At 45.4% G+C, this 15,637-nt stretch overlaps 1 protein-coding gene across 1 annotated transcript; it reads left to right on the forward strand.

Moving 5' to 3' along the window:
• Positions 1 to 354: 354 nt before the first annotated feature.
• SERPINA12 (serpin peptidase inhibitor, clade A (alpha-1 antiproteinase, antitrypsin), member 12) lies at positions 355 to 15,232 on the forward strand. Its single transcript, XM_006839621.1, has 4 exons — positions 355 to 988; positions 3,678 to 3,948; positions 12,788 to 12,935; positions 15,041 to 15,232. The coding sequence occupies exons 1-4, from the start codon at positions 355 to 357 to the stop codon at positions 15,230 to 15,232; spliced, it is 1,245 nt and encodes a 414-aa protein (XP_006839684.1).
• The last annotated feature ends 405 nt before the right edge of the window (positions 15,233 to 15,637 follow it).

Here is a 15,637-nt window from a genome sequence, read left to right on the forward strand (position 1 = left end):
AAGGAAAGGAAATCATTTGATCTCATGGAGTAGAGAGAAAGTTCCTCAAAAGAACTGAGGTATTGTTACCACAAGAAAGGGACGTACACAAACAAGAGCTGTTTTCTATAATGTGGCCTCTCATTTATGAAATAGGGACAACCCCCTCTCATCCCCAGGGTGATTCTATAAGTAAAGTGCTATGTGTATGTCAAAGACCTTCTAAACCACTATGCACAGCACACACTGGTCATTGGAATATTTCTTCCAACGGGTCCTCCTTGTGAATAAGATTGAGACAATTAAGTTCTTTGTGTTTATTGGTTGGTTTTCTAACTTCTAGTCTACTTCTCAACAGGACAATCTCCAAGGAGAATGAAGCCCGTGGTGGGCCTGGGTCTGCTTCTGGCTGGTCTCTTGACTGTGAAAGGTCTTTCGCAGCACAACCTCTCTACGAATAGTCATGTGACTGCGAGCCAGGTTCGAGCATGGAAAGAAAGACGGGCAGCCCAGGAGCTTGCAAGGCACAACACAGATTTTGGCTTCAAGTTTTTCAAGAAGCTGGCCGCTAGCAGCCCTGACAAGAACATCTTGTTTTCCCCCTTAAGCATCTCCATGGCCTTCTCCATGCTGTCTTTAGGTGCTCAGGACTCCACTCTCGAGGAGATTAAGGAGGGCTTCAATTTCAAGGAGCTATCGAAGAAGGATCTTCATGAGGGCTTCCATTACCTCCTTCAGAGGCTGAACCAGCGGAGCCAGGATGTCAGGTTGGACCTCGGTAACATGCTGTTCATGGACCAAAGGCTACAACCATATCAGAAATTTCTGAGAGATGTTAAGGATCTGTACAATGCAGACATCATTCCCGCTGACTTCCGGCATTTAGAAGCTACTCAGAAGCAGATCAATGACTACGTTAGTCAGAAAACCCATGGGAAAATTAGCAACCTGATCAAGAATATAGATCCCGGCACTTTAATGTTTCTTATAAACTGTATTTACTTTCGAGGTAAGACTTGGGACATGTTGGCATGAAGGATGACTGAGAGATTAAAATGCTGGGTTGGCCTCTTGCTTGCTCTGTGACCTTGAACTCATTCTGTGATTAATCTCTCAGAACTCTATTTTTGTTATCTATTAGATGAGGGTCGTGATATATAGTTCATAGGCCAGTTATTTGGATTCTTTTCATGTAATGAGCTTTGTGAAGTCTTAATAATCAATCCATTAATACTGTTATCTTAACACAATATTGACTGTAGAGATTGAGGTGATATTCAGTGAGATATTATTTGACTTACTCCAAGTTACACAGCTAATAAGAGTCAAGATTAAACACAGTTCTCTTGGCTCAAGGGCTAAGCAGTTTCCACCTCTCCAAGTAAACCCCTAGAATGCTGATGGCTGTGGTGTCGGTGACGGTGGTGATGATCATTGTGGTGGGAAACTTGGTCGGTTTATCAGATTTTGCAGTTCCCCAAATCTGAGTTTGAGAGATTGAAAATAAAATGAAGACACGTTCCAGAATCTAAGCTTCATCCTCCACTACCGTACTCATATACACATACATACACATGTAGGTGAGAATCAGAGGCCAATACCTTTCATTTCAGGCAACACCACTGCTGAGCGGTCAGCAACATGGTCCTGAATCAGAAAGCTCAGTTACCTTCAAATGCAGAAGGATACTGATGGCTAGAAAGGAAAAAGGGAGTGATGATTGCAGATTGATAGTCCATTCTACTCAAGCCAGAAAAGGAGACAAGAGAATCTGGAATTTCCCAGAATTCCTTCATCCCTTAGACCACAGGTAGGAGCAAGAACAACAATGACAACGCTGATGACTATCACCCACTGAATACTCTCTATACAGTCACTGAGCTGGGCTGCCTTAGTCTACTCAGTCTCACAGTAACCCTATAAAGTTGTTGTTGTTGTTAAGTACTGTTGAGACCGTTTCAACTCATTGTGACCCTATGTAGGATTTCCAAGGAGCTGCTGATGAGTTTGAACCACCAACCTTGAGATTACATCCAGTACTTACCCTACAGAGCCACACCCATCTGTAGATATGGAGACTGGGGTTCAGGGACTTTGAGACACTTGTTTGAGATCATACTTTTATAACAGTGAAGCCAGGATTTGAATGCAGGCAGTTGGCCCCAGTACTGTATAAGGGTACAGAGTATAAGGTTGAAGGCTAAGTACTCACCACTTTTCCTTTGGTTCTCAGGATTTATACGCACTGCCAGTGAAAAATCTCAGGCTCCTGTATCCACTTCTTTGCTCTCAACCAGAGGGATTGGGAGCAGGTGTGAGAATCTCTCCCTACTACACAGGATACTTTGATGCCATCCCTTTGGTTATATTGTCTTGACTCTGAGGGCCCTTTTGCCATATGTTTATGATATTAAACTATTAAATGACAAGTTCCTCAAGAGCAATGTTTTCTGAACTGAGAACATGTCTTCCAGAATGGGTCCTTTTAAACCCTTTAATTTATCACCCACTTTTATATGAAAATACAGTTAAGATGCTTAAAAAATATTGGAGTTAGTTGCTTTCTGTGCAAATTTCACAACTAAATTGGATCACTTTTTCGTTAGGCTTGCTGCTCTGTTTCCATCTGTTTGTGTCTCTATCACACTTTACCAACCTCTGCCATAAACTCTGCCTCCACAGATTTTCTTTTGTGGCCATTATGTAGACAAAATCCAATTTATCCTCATCCAATTTTCTAATATAAGTTTTGTCATGCCTAATATTTGAGAACCTCTGTGGTCAAGGTGGAGTCCTGGTGTGGCGCTGTGGGTTAATGCGCCAGACTGCAAAGCCATTTGAACTGCAAGTTCGGCAGTTCAAGCTCACCAGCTGCTTCTTGGAAACTCTGTACAGAGTCGCTATGGATCGGAATTGACTCGACGGCACTAACAACAACAACAGATATTTAAGCAAACTCACTGTGCTCATGTTCAGTCTTCATTGTTTCTAGGTTTATTTTGTTCCAGTACTAAGTCCATCTTTTGACAAGTCAGTTCTTATGGACCTTCATGTCACCAAGACTCACATTGTTGAGTTTTACTTGGTGTTGATTATATCTACTAATAATAATATTCATTGGGAGTTTGACGCGAGTCTGGTCTCTTGTATCCATTTCTTTCAGTAAAACTCATCATCAGAGCAAAGACCCAGGTCTGAGATTATGCTCAATAGAGTCAATGTGTCCTCAGGTCGAAATGAAGGACCCAGGTGCCCAGGTCTGGGTGTTCACTGCTCCTCAGCAGGCTCCCAAGGGAAATCAACTCCTTTAGTTTTCTCAAACCCACAAGAGAATGTCTCATGGCTTAGAGCAAAGTGGAATATTTTCACTCAGGCCAGACCCAAATAGTCCCTATTGAACATAACCCAGTTCCCTCTACATAGTCCGAAGGCCTTCTCAGCTTCAGGGTCACCCAGGCATAGGGAGTCTGCAACTTACATCTAACATTCATTTCAGTCCTAGCTTCCCTGGGAACTGATAAGCAGGTCCTGAGTCCCCCTCCTCTGGAGTCTTCAGAGCATGGAATGGGGATGGGACTCCTAGAGACCTGCTCTGATATCCCAAAGTCAACGAATCCAAAGGCCAGTGGTTTTCTTGGTCCAATCACTGCTTGCCCCTTTCAATATTCATGTTCACTTTGTTCTTCTTCAATCCTAAGCCAGGTGGAAACATGAGTTTGATCCAAAACTAACCAAAGAAGAAGACTTTATGCTGGACCAAAACAAGTCCGTGAAAGTGCCCCTGATGTTTCACGGAGGCATGTACCATGTTGGTGAAGACGAACAGCTCTCCTGCACCGTCCTGGAAATGCCCTACCATGAAAACATCACAGCCATCTTCATCCTTCCAGATGAGGGCAAACTAGAGACAGTGGAGAAGGGCCTTACAACAAAAGCAATGGCAAGATGGAAGAATGGATCCACGTACAGGTAAAGAGGATGTTGATGCTATCAGCTTCTTCCTTCTTACCCCGGTTTTCCCTCTATTTTCTTTACTTCTTCCATCACAGATGTATTGAGCAATTTTCCTATGGCTGGGCCCTAATCTAGACTCTATGATGAACTTAGATTTGGGTGGAGAGTAGATAGGAATCACATAAATATAGCGGAATTCCTGTTCTTATAAGGTTGTTGTTATTGTTATGTGCCTTTGAATCAGTTCTGACTCATAACAACCTTATTATACAACAGAATGAAACACTGCCCTGTCCGGCACCATCTTCACAATGAGCTCATTGCTGCTGCCACTGTGTCAATCCATCTTGCTGGGGATCTTCGTGTTTTTCACTAGACCCTCCACTTTATCAAACATGGTGTCCTTCTCCAGGGTCTGGTCCCTCCTGATATATGTCCAAAGTATGAGAGATGAAGTTTCACCGTCCTGGATTCTAAGGAACATTCTGGATGTACTCCCAACACAGATTTATTTGTTTTTCTGGCAGTCCATGTTACTTTTAATATTCTCCTCCAATATCACAACTCAAATGCATTAATTATTCTACAGTCTTCCTTATTCATTGTTCAACTTTTAAATGCACATGAAGCGATTGAAAATACCACTGCTTGGGTAAGACACACCTTTGTCCTCAAACTGACATCTTTGCTCTTGTACACTTTAAAGAGGTCTTGTGCAGTAGCTTTCCTAATGTAATATGTTGTTTGATTTCTTGACTGCTGCTTCCATGAGTGTTGTAGTAAATCCAAGCAGAATGAAGTCATTGACAACTTCAATCTTTTCTCCATTTATCATGATGTTATTTATTGGTTCAGTGGTGAGGATTTTTGTTTTCTTTACATTGAAGTGCAATCCATACTGAATGCTATGGTCTTTGATCATCATCAATAAGTATTTTAAGTCCTCTTCACTTTCAGTAAGCAAGGTTGCATCATCTGCATAGCACAGGTTGTTAATGAGTCTTCCTCCAATCCTGATGCCATGTTGTTCTTCATATAATACAACTTCTCAGATTACTTGCTCAGCGTACAAACTGAATAAGTATGGTGAAAGACTATAACCCTGGCGCACACCGTTCTTGATTTTAAACGATTCAGTATCCCCTTATTCTGTTTGAATGGCTGCCTCTTGGTCTATGTACAGGTTCCTCATAAGCACAAATACGTGTTCTGGAATACTCATACTCTGCAATGTTGTTCATGATCCACATAGACGAAAGCCTTTGCATAGTCAGCAAAAGCACAGGCAAACATCTTTATGGTATTATCTGCTTTTAGCTAAGAGCCATCTGATGTCAGCAATGATTGTCCCTCATTCCATGTCCTTGTCTGAATCTGGCTTGAACTTCTAGAAGTTCCCTGACAATATGCAGGGAACTTAAAAATTATATTTAGCAAAATTTTACTTGCACGTGATATTAATGAGATTGTACAATGATTTCCACATTCTGTTGGGTCACTTCCCTTTGAAATGGGCACAAATATGGATCTCTTCCAATCAGTTGGCCAGGTAGCTGTCTTCCAAATTTCTTGGCATAGATGAGGGAGTGCCTCCAGTGCCACATCAGTTTGTTGAAAGATTTCAATGTGTGTTCCATCAATTCTGATGGCTTTGTTCTTTGCAATACTTTAAGTACACCTTGGACTTCTTCCTTCAGTTCCATTTCGTTCTTGATCATATGCTACCTCTTAAAACTATTGAACAACAACAATTTCTTTGGGTCCAGTGATAGTGAATTCCACCCATCTTCTTTCTGCATCGCTCAATATTTTGCCCATAGAATTCTTCAATATTGCAAATGAAGACTTGATTTTTTTCTTCAGTTCTTTCAGCTTGAGAAATGCTGAGCATGTTCTTCCCTGTTGGTTTTCTAACTCCAAGTTCTTGTGAGAAGATGCATGAAAATAGTGACAGCACAGAGAATGGAGCAAAAAGCTTGGCTGAAGTATGGTAATCAGGAACGACTTCACCTTTGACCTGTCCTTCAGTCTGTGTGGAAGGAAGAGAAGCTATGTAACCCTAGGCAAAGGGACACCCCAAGGACAAACACTCGAAGGTGTCAGTGGACATTGCGAGTTGTTTATTGTGGATAGAATGATGTTTTGAACAGCAGTGTCACAAGAAAACCAGGGAGAGTGTCCCAAGAATTAGATTAGGAGCCACTGGGCTGATTATCACTAGATTGGCAGTTCAAGCCCACCAGCCTTTCTGCAGAAGATGTCTGCTCCTGCAAAGACTTATGGTCTCAGAAACCCAATATAGGGTCACTATGAGTCATAATCAGCTCCCTGACAATGAGTTTGGTTTTGGGATAAATGGTTGAAGAGCCAAAATGAGTAAGTATTTTTATTCTAAAACACAGTATTAAAACCTGTTTAAGGGACTGTCCACAGAGTCTCTTTGGGCCATATGTCCACAGTAGATTTTCTTGAGAAGGTGACAGTTGGTATGAGAGTAAAGTCCTGGGAACTTGGTATCCAAATGGACATGGATGGTGCCTTGGAGGCCTGTGGGCAATGGTGGCATAAGGTAGAGAGGACAGTCTCCAGTTCTTCATGTTCTTTCTTCCACCTTGTCCCCTCCCTCAACCTCCATCCCAAAAGTCTTTTGAGAACTTTGGCCACACTCCTAAATAGAGGAGGAGGTCTGAAGAGCAATGGAGACAAGGTTAGTACTGAATTGGGCTACCCTTGAGTGACATTGGAATTGAGCTGGTTCCTTCACACTGGCTCAAATCCTTAGAACAATGGCAGAACAAATCTAGAATTGACTGAAAACTCACAGATGGGGAATTCTGGTGCTGAATGAATCCAATAAAGTCACAATTCTATGAGGGACAAAAAGCAGCTGATGAAATGGTAGAAATATTTTCTACGGAAAGGGCTTCAAGAACCAGGTTCTGAAAGACTCCCCCATGCCCCCGAATGAAAACTTGAGGGCTGCATATGAGTCTAGCCCCTAAAGCAGGAAGAGATGACTGGGTACCAACCATAGCTGAGCCCCAGTTTCTTTGTCTATGATGTAGCCTCTCGCAGGACTGGATTAATGGGAGGACTGGTGTACTTGGTGGTGCTAATAGTTAACACGTGCCATTGCTAACTGAAAAGTTAGAGGTTTGAATGTATCCTTATACGAAAGGCTTAGAGTTCTACTTCTGAAAAGTCAGTCATTGAAAACTCTGAGGAGCATGGTTCTACTCCGACACAGACTAGGTTATCATGAGTTGGAGTCTGTTGTTGTTGTTAAGTGCCGTCGAGTCGGTTCCGACCCATAGCGACCCTGTACAGGGTTTCCGAGGGTGTAAATCTTTATGGGAGTAGAAAGCCTCATCTTTCTTGTGGGGAGCGGCTGGTAGTTTCGAACCGCTGACCTTAAGGTTCGCAGCCCGATTCGTAACCACTACGCTACCAGAGCTCCTACTTGACAGCAAATGATTTACTTTTAATTTTTAATGAGGATTAAAATGTGCCTTAGCACAGGCTTGCCCACAGAGGGTGCTCAAATCTTCAGCTCTTTCCCATTGGTCAAAGACGCAGAGATCTTGGCTACCCAATACATCTTCTGAACTTCAGGTTTAGGGAGTGACAGGAGATCTGATCCTCCCATCTTCAGAGTGAAATCCAAGATGGCAGCTCATGGCTAACAGTGAGGGCACATCCCTCTTAACATGGCGGTGCCTCAGAAGGGGTTATCCGTATTCCAAGAGAAACCTTAGCATTCATGAAGATGTCTCAGAGGGCTTTCCCATTGGTGGAGAAGTGTGAGGATGAAGGAGGGTAGAAAATGGGAGGGACCTCAGGCTCTCCACTTCTACTTTATCCAGCAGCTTTCTGTGCCTGTGACTTCAGGGATTGCATTATCTTAAATAGTCACATGATAGTGGTTGAGACTGCCAGTAGATTGCTATAATTTACCATCTTCAGTGTCTCCTGCTCCTTCTCCAAGTTGTCTGGTGAAATTCCCCAGGGGTGGTGCCTTGGTGTTGGTTCCACTCACTGAGTCTTCTCTCTGCAGCCTTCATTGCTGAAGCCAAATGAGGTCATCACTAACCATTCTCATTAATTCTTGGGAGCAGTCACCTGATCTTTCTGGCTTTAGGAGAGGGTCTTCCTTCCTTCGCTTTTCCCTCAAGTGTGGGTAGAGCCTCCATGACTTCCTGGAGGCCATATCATTCAGGCATTACTGGACATTTGGGGGTACTAAAACCAATACCCCTCACAGGAGCCCCAGGGTAACTTAACAGCACACAGAAGAGGCGTCTCATGGAGTTCAGGTGTAAGCTGCTCTCAGGATCTCTTCCAGTGTGGCTTCCTTGTCTATCTGTTAGTCTGTCTCCATTAATAGACTCTCATCACCCCACCACATTAGGGCTACTGTCTGCACCTCTTGGTGTTTATGCAGGGAGGGCCTTAGAGATGAGGGTTCCTCTCATCCCAGGCAAAGTTGTACCTCCCCAGTCCCTTCTCCCATGACTGACCACGATAATATCTACTCCCCTCGTATAGTAAACTCTCACAGGGAAATGAACTCATCTGTGGTTCCCGGTGGGGGCGGGGGGCGGAATGGAGTGCCATCAGAGCACAGTGTATCCATCATTCCTTCATTCTGTCTAGGAGTCAAGACTCTTTTTATCTGCAAGAAGGGATCTTCATCCCAACAATTTCCACCCATGTTCTATGGTGAATGCAGTGAGGGGATACTAGTCCTGTATGATCTTTATTCAGAACCTAATGTATTGTAAGACCTAGAAGAGGTTGAAGAGGAAAATAATTTTCCTGCAAGAAAGGTAGCCAAATCAACACACACGTCTAAAAGACACACGTCATGTATGCATGGAATGTAGCTCATGGATCATCCATGTGGCCTCCATACAAAAGGCACATACTTGCTTTGTATTTGCATAACTAATTAGGTCTATTCTAATTCCCCTACCCCCTACTTCCAGAGTATCAGGGAAGGCCAAAAACTGCTTATGTTTCTGAAATACCATTTTCTGATGATAAATTTTTGAGGGTCCACCCCAGCCTGGATACCCTGTCACATTTTTACATATTTAGTTGGATACTTTCTAAATAACATTTGAAAGAATTTTTCTTCTGGTGTTTTTTGTTTTTGTTTTTAAGGTTTTAAACCACTCCTCTGGGCTAGAAATGGGCAAACTGTGGTCCATGGGCCAAATCTGGTCCGATGCCTATTTTCTTCTCAGATGCATCTGAAGTGCCTAGGCCAGCCTCCAGCATACAGTAAACACTGTATAAATATTTGTTGAGTGAATGAATGGGTGGAGTAAGTTTGGGAGTCAGTGGGCATGTAGAGACATGAAATTGAATGTGATCCGCTAGGGAAGGTGCAAGGACAAAAGAAAGAAGTTCAAGCTTGAATCCTTGGAGCATCCCAACTATTAGAGACAGAAGATATGGCGTAGTCACAAAAGGGCAAGGGAAGGAGGGGAACTGCTTGAGGGATTGGACCTGGTCTGGAATCCTTTATGATGGAGAAAGGGAAAAACCATCAAATGCTGCTCCCCAAGAGCGGGTCGCTGACTCTAGCAAATAGAAGTGAACCATGACACTGTGAAGGGCTGTGTCAGTAGAATGTTGAACTGGAATGGGTTGAGGAGATGATGGGAGGAAGTGAAGATGCCTTTTCAGGGAGCTTTGCTGTAAAGGAGAGAAAAGAAGAGGGAGTCAGGATGAGTGACTCAGGGTTCAGAAGTTTTCTTTTTGCTTCTTGGGACCGAAGTTATTACAACATGTGGTTCACTCGCTCCTGGGGTGGTCTACTAGATGGCATTCATGGGTGATGATGGAGAGGGAGGAAAGAGTCTGGAATGAGATTTGTGGCATGGCTAGAGGAAATGGGATTTAGAGGCTGGTGGACAGAGGTGTCTCAAGGACATCTGATGCCAGGCTCTGGGCCAGGAGACTGGTCCAGTGTGCACTCACAGAGAGTGGGGGTTTGCAAATCTAGAAGAGGAGCAAGAAGAGGAGCATTTGGTGGTCTCTGGCTGTCTGCAGACCACCTTCATGCCTTTGTGTTAGCCCTCTGTCCTGTGGATCCAATGTTTGTCATCACCATTTTGGGACAAGTGGCCTAGAGAGATAAAATGACTTGTTCTGAGACAGAGCTCATGAAAGGCAGAAGTGGTCTAAATTCAGTTCTGCCCAGGTCCAAGTCTGAGACCCTGCTGCCTCTAGCATCTGGTCTGTATTAGGGGTCAGTGTTGGGTGTAGCCAAGTCTGCAGTTGTAGGGATCCTCCTCAGTGGCTGACAGCACTTCCTGTGGATTAGGGCTTCTTGGTAGAAAGCAAGAGCATCTTTCAGGGAGCACAAGGTGGCTTGAAACCCAGATCCCTGGGGACGAGGAGTCACTGCTCATGCTGTGGAGAGAGAAGATGGAAAGTCCCTTGGGACTGGATGCAAATGCCTGGTTCATCATCATCCTTGGAGCCTGCCCCAGATAATGATAGGACCACTCACTTAAAAAAAAAATGTTTTATTGTGAATTATGTGATCGTTTCATGGTAGAACATTAGCTTTACATTCATCCTATTGTATATCGTTTCATTGCAATGGTTACAATCCCATCCATTCATCATCAACCAACCAAAAGGTATACTCTACAAGCCTGCCCACGCCCCCAATCGTCAGCACACAGCCCCTCTCCTTCTCTGGGTCTAGAGTCCCCGGCCTTTTGATCTCTCCACGTCATCTTCTCTGCATCCGTCTCTGGCGTCACTGCTTCTCTGGGTAGGGTCTCACACTCCACTCTTCTCCCTTGACGGTTCCAGAGACCTCCGCTCCTGGACTGCAAAATCAATCACTCCCCTCCTTGCTACAAAATGTACCTTTACATTTCCAACCCTCCCAGTCAGTCCTGATAACAATTATTCACCATTGTACCACAGGGGACCTATCCCCATCTCCTTTCTTTAGCCCCGCCCAGACAGATTGGATACTACCCAGTGGAGATTCTACCTTCCTCCGTACCCTCTGGATCTAGGCTCCCTCTTGAAAGCTTGTAAGCTAGTCACTTCTTGCCTTTGTAGCCTCCCACCCCCACCCCATTTTGGGTAGCCAATGTCCAAGTTGCCCATCCCTGTCTACTCTGTGTATGGAGGGGGTGGGAATGATCCTCGCTGTAGATTCCTTCCCTCTTTTGAGCTACTGCATCCATAGGTGTAGGTCAAGTTCATTAAATTGTATCAGCTTACTCTTTTTTCCCTCTTCTTTCTTCTTCTAGTTGAGCTCTGATCATCCAGTCATTGAAGCCAAGTCAAGTGGTTATTATCTGCAAGTGTGGGTGTTCTTATGCATATGCCCTCTCTTCTTATCAGCTGGATGCTTCACTCTAGTCCTCTGTGGCTATGTCACTAACTCTGGGCCCAAGAGTCCCCAGGTCTTGCCACACTGCTGGCTGACCAGGTCTCCACCCGGGTTCTCAGGAGTCTATTGAACATTGTAGGGCTTAGCTCGCAGTTTCATTGCTGCTTTTCCCTCACTTCCCCTTATCGGTGACCAATATGGTCACCATTCAGAGCGTGTATTCCCATTGAGTCTTAGTCTTGGAAGGGGGTTTGCCCTGAGGGGACCCAACCACTTGCCTTGATGTCTCCTGGGTGAGCAACTTGTTTGTTCTTGTAGTAATCAGTCGGTCTGCCTACATTGTTTCGTATTTTTCCTGTCGGTCTTTCTTTCAAGAAGTATCTTCTGTTCTTCTAGCTGCTCCAGCTGCTTGTCCTTTCAAGTGGATATTTCCCACCTCAGAAGATTCTGTATGCGGGTCAGGATTCTACCTATGGTATTATGCAATGCAGAGGCTCCACTGGAAGCCTCCTTCACTGGGCACATTGTAGCCCATTTTAGGTATTCCAATCAATTTAGGCAGAAGACAGACTTACAAGCTTTCTATGGTGATATTTCTGGCTATTCCTTTCCCCATCAAGTGTCTATTTTACAATGGTATGCCAGGGAAACCAAGATTCAAATGACAGCCAAGCATCTTAACATTATTTCCCCCCTTTCCCTATTCCAACCATGTCTCAATCCCTGTGTCCCAGGGCCCTGTTGTTCCAAGGTTGTGCATACATCATTATTTTACCTCTGTCCCACTTAGCCCATGCAAACCTACCTAATTGCTTTCCCATCTGCTTTGTTCTTCCATTCTCCTTCCCCTTCTTGTGTATTCCCTCCTCCCTAGCACCCAAACTATCCTGTGTCTATTCCCTGCCCTGTTCTCCACCTTCCCCTCCCCCCTCACATCTCGGTAACCTGCAAATTCCTCCGCCCCCTTTAGTATGGATTCTTTTTTTTTAGTCTTTTACAGTAGTGGTCCTATGCAGTATTTCTCCTTTTGTGACTGACTGATTTCACTCAACATAATGTTCTCAAGGTTCATCCATGCTATGCAGTGGCTTGCAGCTTCCTTGTTATTCTTCAAGGTATTCCATTGTGTGTGTACCACAGTTTGTTTATCCATTCTTCAATTGATGGGCACTTTGGCCATCTCCATCTTTTTGCTATTGTAAATAGTGCTGCTATGAACATTGGTGTGCATATATCTACTCATGTTATGGCTCGTATTTCCTGTGGGTAAATACCAAGTAGAGGAATTGCTGGATCATAAGGTATTTCTATTTCCAACCTTCTGAGGAAACGCCATATTGCTTTCCCAAGAGGTTGAACCATTTTGTGATCCTACCAGCAATACAGGAGCATCCCAGTCTCTCCACATCCTCACCAGCATTTATTGTCCCCTACTTTTTTTAACTTTGCTGTACTGACCACTCACTTTTGTCACTTTCAACTCCTCAGAACTGTAAACGTGCACATGCCCAAGATGACCTTCACTGGTACCTACAAACTAAAGAAGGCACTTTCCCATCTGGGTATCTCCAAAATCTTTGAGGGGCACGGCGACCTCACCAGAATCTCCCCTTACCGCAGCCTGAAGGTGGGCGAGGTAAGCCTGCTGGAGACAGAGGGAGCCTCATGCTGGGTGGAATGCTCCCTGGGGTGGAACCAGCTGACATCAGGCTGTGTGAGCCGGGCCCATCCATGAGCTGTGCTCAGATCCCAGCTCTGCCCTTGCCCAGTATGTGAACATGAATGAATAACATAAGCTCGCCAAGCCTCATGTCAGCCTCTTGCTGCTAGCTTGAAAGTCAATTGAATGCAACAAACATTCAGCAAGCACTTACTGTAGGCCAAAAAGGATCCCTGGTGGAGCCGTGGGCTAAGTGTTGGGATGCTAACCAGAGTTAATGGTTCGAAGCCATCAGCTGCTCCTCAGGAGAAAGATGAGGCTGTCAGTTCCTGTGAACATTTACAGCTTCAGAAACCCTAAGGAGCAGCCCTATAGGGTCGATCAGTTAGAATTGACTTGATGGCAGTGGCGTTGATGGTTTGGGACAGGTTAACAAGAACCACAGGTGTTACAGCAGCTGAAGTGTGAAACTGCTCATTGACCGGGTACCAGTTTGAACACATCAGCAACTCTCCAGGAGAAAGATGATGCCATCTGCTTTTTATAAAGATGACTGCCCTGGGACCTTCTAGGTTCTATGTCCTATAGGTTCTATGAGTCAGAATCGACTTGGCAGCCATGAGTTTAGGTGTTTTCGTTGTAGAAACAACAGATGCCTGGAAGTGGCCTAAATCTGACCAAGAACTGCTCTCCAAGACCTCACAGGATTGTTAGGAATAACTGGTAAACATGCTCTACATGAAGAATGGACAGGCAAGTAGAGTGTCTCCTGGTCTTGAGGAAGGGTGAGCCCTTGCCCATTTGGGACAAACAGAGGACCACATTGAGCAGACAAAATCCAGTATGCCCAGTTCAGTTTGAATTCCCAGTCAACGATGAGTAATTGTGTAATATAAGTATTGCATGGGCTATATATTGCCTGGGACACTAAAATAAATGGCTGTTCGTCTGAAATCCAAATGGACAGCTTGTATTTTATCTAGCAACCCTACTTTAAGAGGGCATTGACGGAGACAGCATTCAATGGGCGAGGAAGGATCTTCCAGAAGAAGAAACAACCTGGCCGAAGTTGGGGGTGGGGAGGTGGGTGAAGGGGCATACAGGAGGGACGTGTCTCTTGATCAGTGGTGGAAGTAGAGAGAGATGCTCAGGTCTACCTGGGAGGGACCAGGTAGTAAGCTGGGCAGGCTGCCCTGAATCTGTAGGCACTGCAGAGCCACCAAAGGTGTTGGAGCAGGTGAGGGCTATGTGAGCAGGTGTGTGGAATGTATAGCAATGAATGGGTGAGAGTCCCAGCCTCGGTGGCAGTAGGATGCTCTGAAAAGTACTTCCAATTCGAACGTGACTCATTCATCATTCATCCAACTCATGCTGGGCACCTCCTGTGAGCCAGACTCTTGCTGGGGACACAGAGAAGCAGTCCCTCCACCCGTGTGGTCACTGAAGCAGTAGAGGCAGCCCCAGGAGAGTCCACAGGGGATCCCAAGCAGGGAAAGCCTAGGGCGGGAAGGACAAGGTCTGAGCTGAAATGTGGAGATGCCTATGAGCTGCTACGGTGATGGACCTAACCATTCATTTGGCACGGACTCTAGTAGACATTGTGCAAATACAGTTCATCAACCACCCCTTACTGGATGAGAGAGAGAGGACTAGGAGGCAGGCTCATCCACAGTCACAAGTATGGGATTCAGACCCAGGGCTGCCAGCCTCTGTGGTCTCCCTGGGTATTAAAGGGTTAAACACCTGCATCATGTTTCCCTGGGCTGGGGTGGGTTGTTGTTGTTACTTTTGTTGTTGAGTGCCGTTGTATAGCCACCCTGTGTAGGGTTTTCAAGGAGCGGCTGGTGAGCTTGAACTGCCAACCTTGAGGGTCAAACCAACCTTGTAGTCCAGTGCATTAACCTACAGTGACACGCCAGGACTCCGGGGGGAGGGGGAGGGGGGATGCTAGTCAAGTTACTATTGTGTGGGCCACTCTGGCCACAGCCTCTGTCCCCTGGCTTTCTTGTCGGCCTCTGGAGCAGCTCAGGTCCCTGAGGGTCTTAGTCAGCACTGACCGCCACCCCCATCGGTTCCCACAGGCAGTCCACAAGGCGAAGCTGAAGATGGACGAGAAAGGCACAGAGGGGGCCGCGGGCTCCGGAGCACAGACGCTACCCATGGAGAAGCCGGCAGAGTTCAAGTTAAACAGACCCTTTCTGATGATGATCTACGATGAGACTACAGCTTCCACGCTCTTCTTGGGGAAGGTTGTCAACCCTAGAGGGACATAGGGGTCCATTCCAGCTTGCTGAAGACCTCTACCGTGACCTGAAGCCGAAAACATCCACCTCCCCAGGATTGGAGCCACATCTACGACGTCTCCCAAGGCCCCAGCCCAGACAAGTGGTACCACCTACCTCTACAAGTCCTCTGGAAGTTTCCTCTCCCCTGGGTAGTTAGATGGGTGTGACCTAATAAATGCTCTCACAGGCTGGCTGTTGGTGGATAAAGTGGAGAAACTGTGATTATCTGAGGTTTGGAACCAGAGTGGCCTAGGTACAAATGCTATAAGCGAGGTGTCTTTGGGAATAGCACAGACCCTCTTGGAACCTCCACTTCCCCTGTTTCTGAAATGGGGATCCTGACACCCACCTCTGAGCTGTGAGGCACCTCTCACAATGGGCCTTAGCCCCCAT

The sequence above is a fragment of the Chrysochloris asiatica genome, unplaced genomic scaffold (assembly GCF_000296735.1).
Source record: "Chrysochloris asiatica unplaced genomic scaffold, ChrAsi1.0 scaffold00025, whole genome shotgun sequence".
NCBI classification, from domain to species: Eukaryota; Metazoa; Chordata; class Mammalia; order Afrosoricida; family Chrysochloridae; genus Chrysochloris; species Chrysochloris asiatica.

Bases quoted from the DNA above. Each gene is read 5' to 3' on its own strand.
- SERPINA12 (XM_006839621.1), top strand. From the start codon at position 355: ATGAAGCCCGTGGTGGGCCTGGGTCTGCTTCTGGCTGGTCTCTTGACT. The intron at 989-3,677 runs GTAAGACTTGGG...TTCAATCCTAAG, and splicing joins AAACTGTATTTACTTTCGAG to CCAGGTGGAAACATGAGTTT. The intron at 3,949-12,787 runs GTAAAGAGGATG...TCAACTCCTCAG, and splicing joins AAGAATGGATCCACGTACAG to AACTGTAAACGTGCACATGC.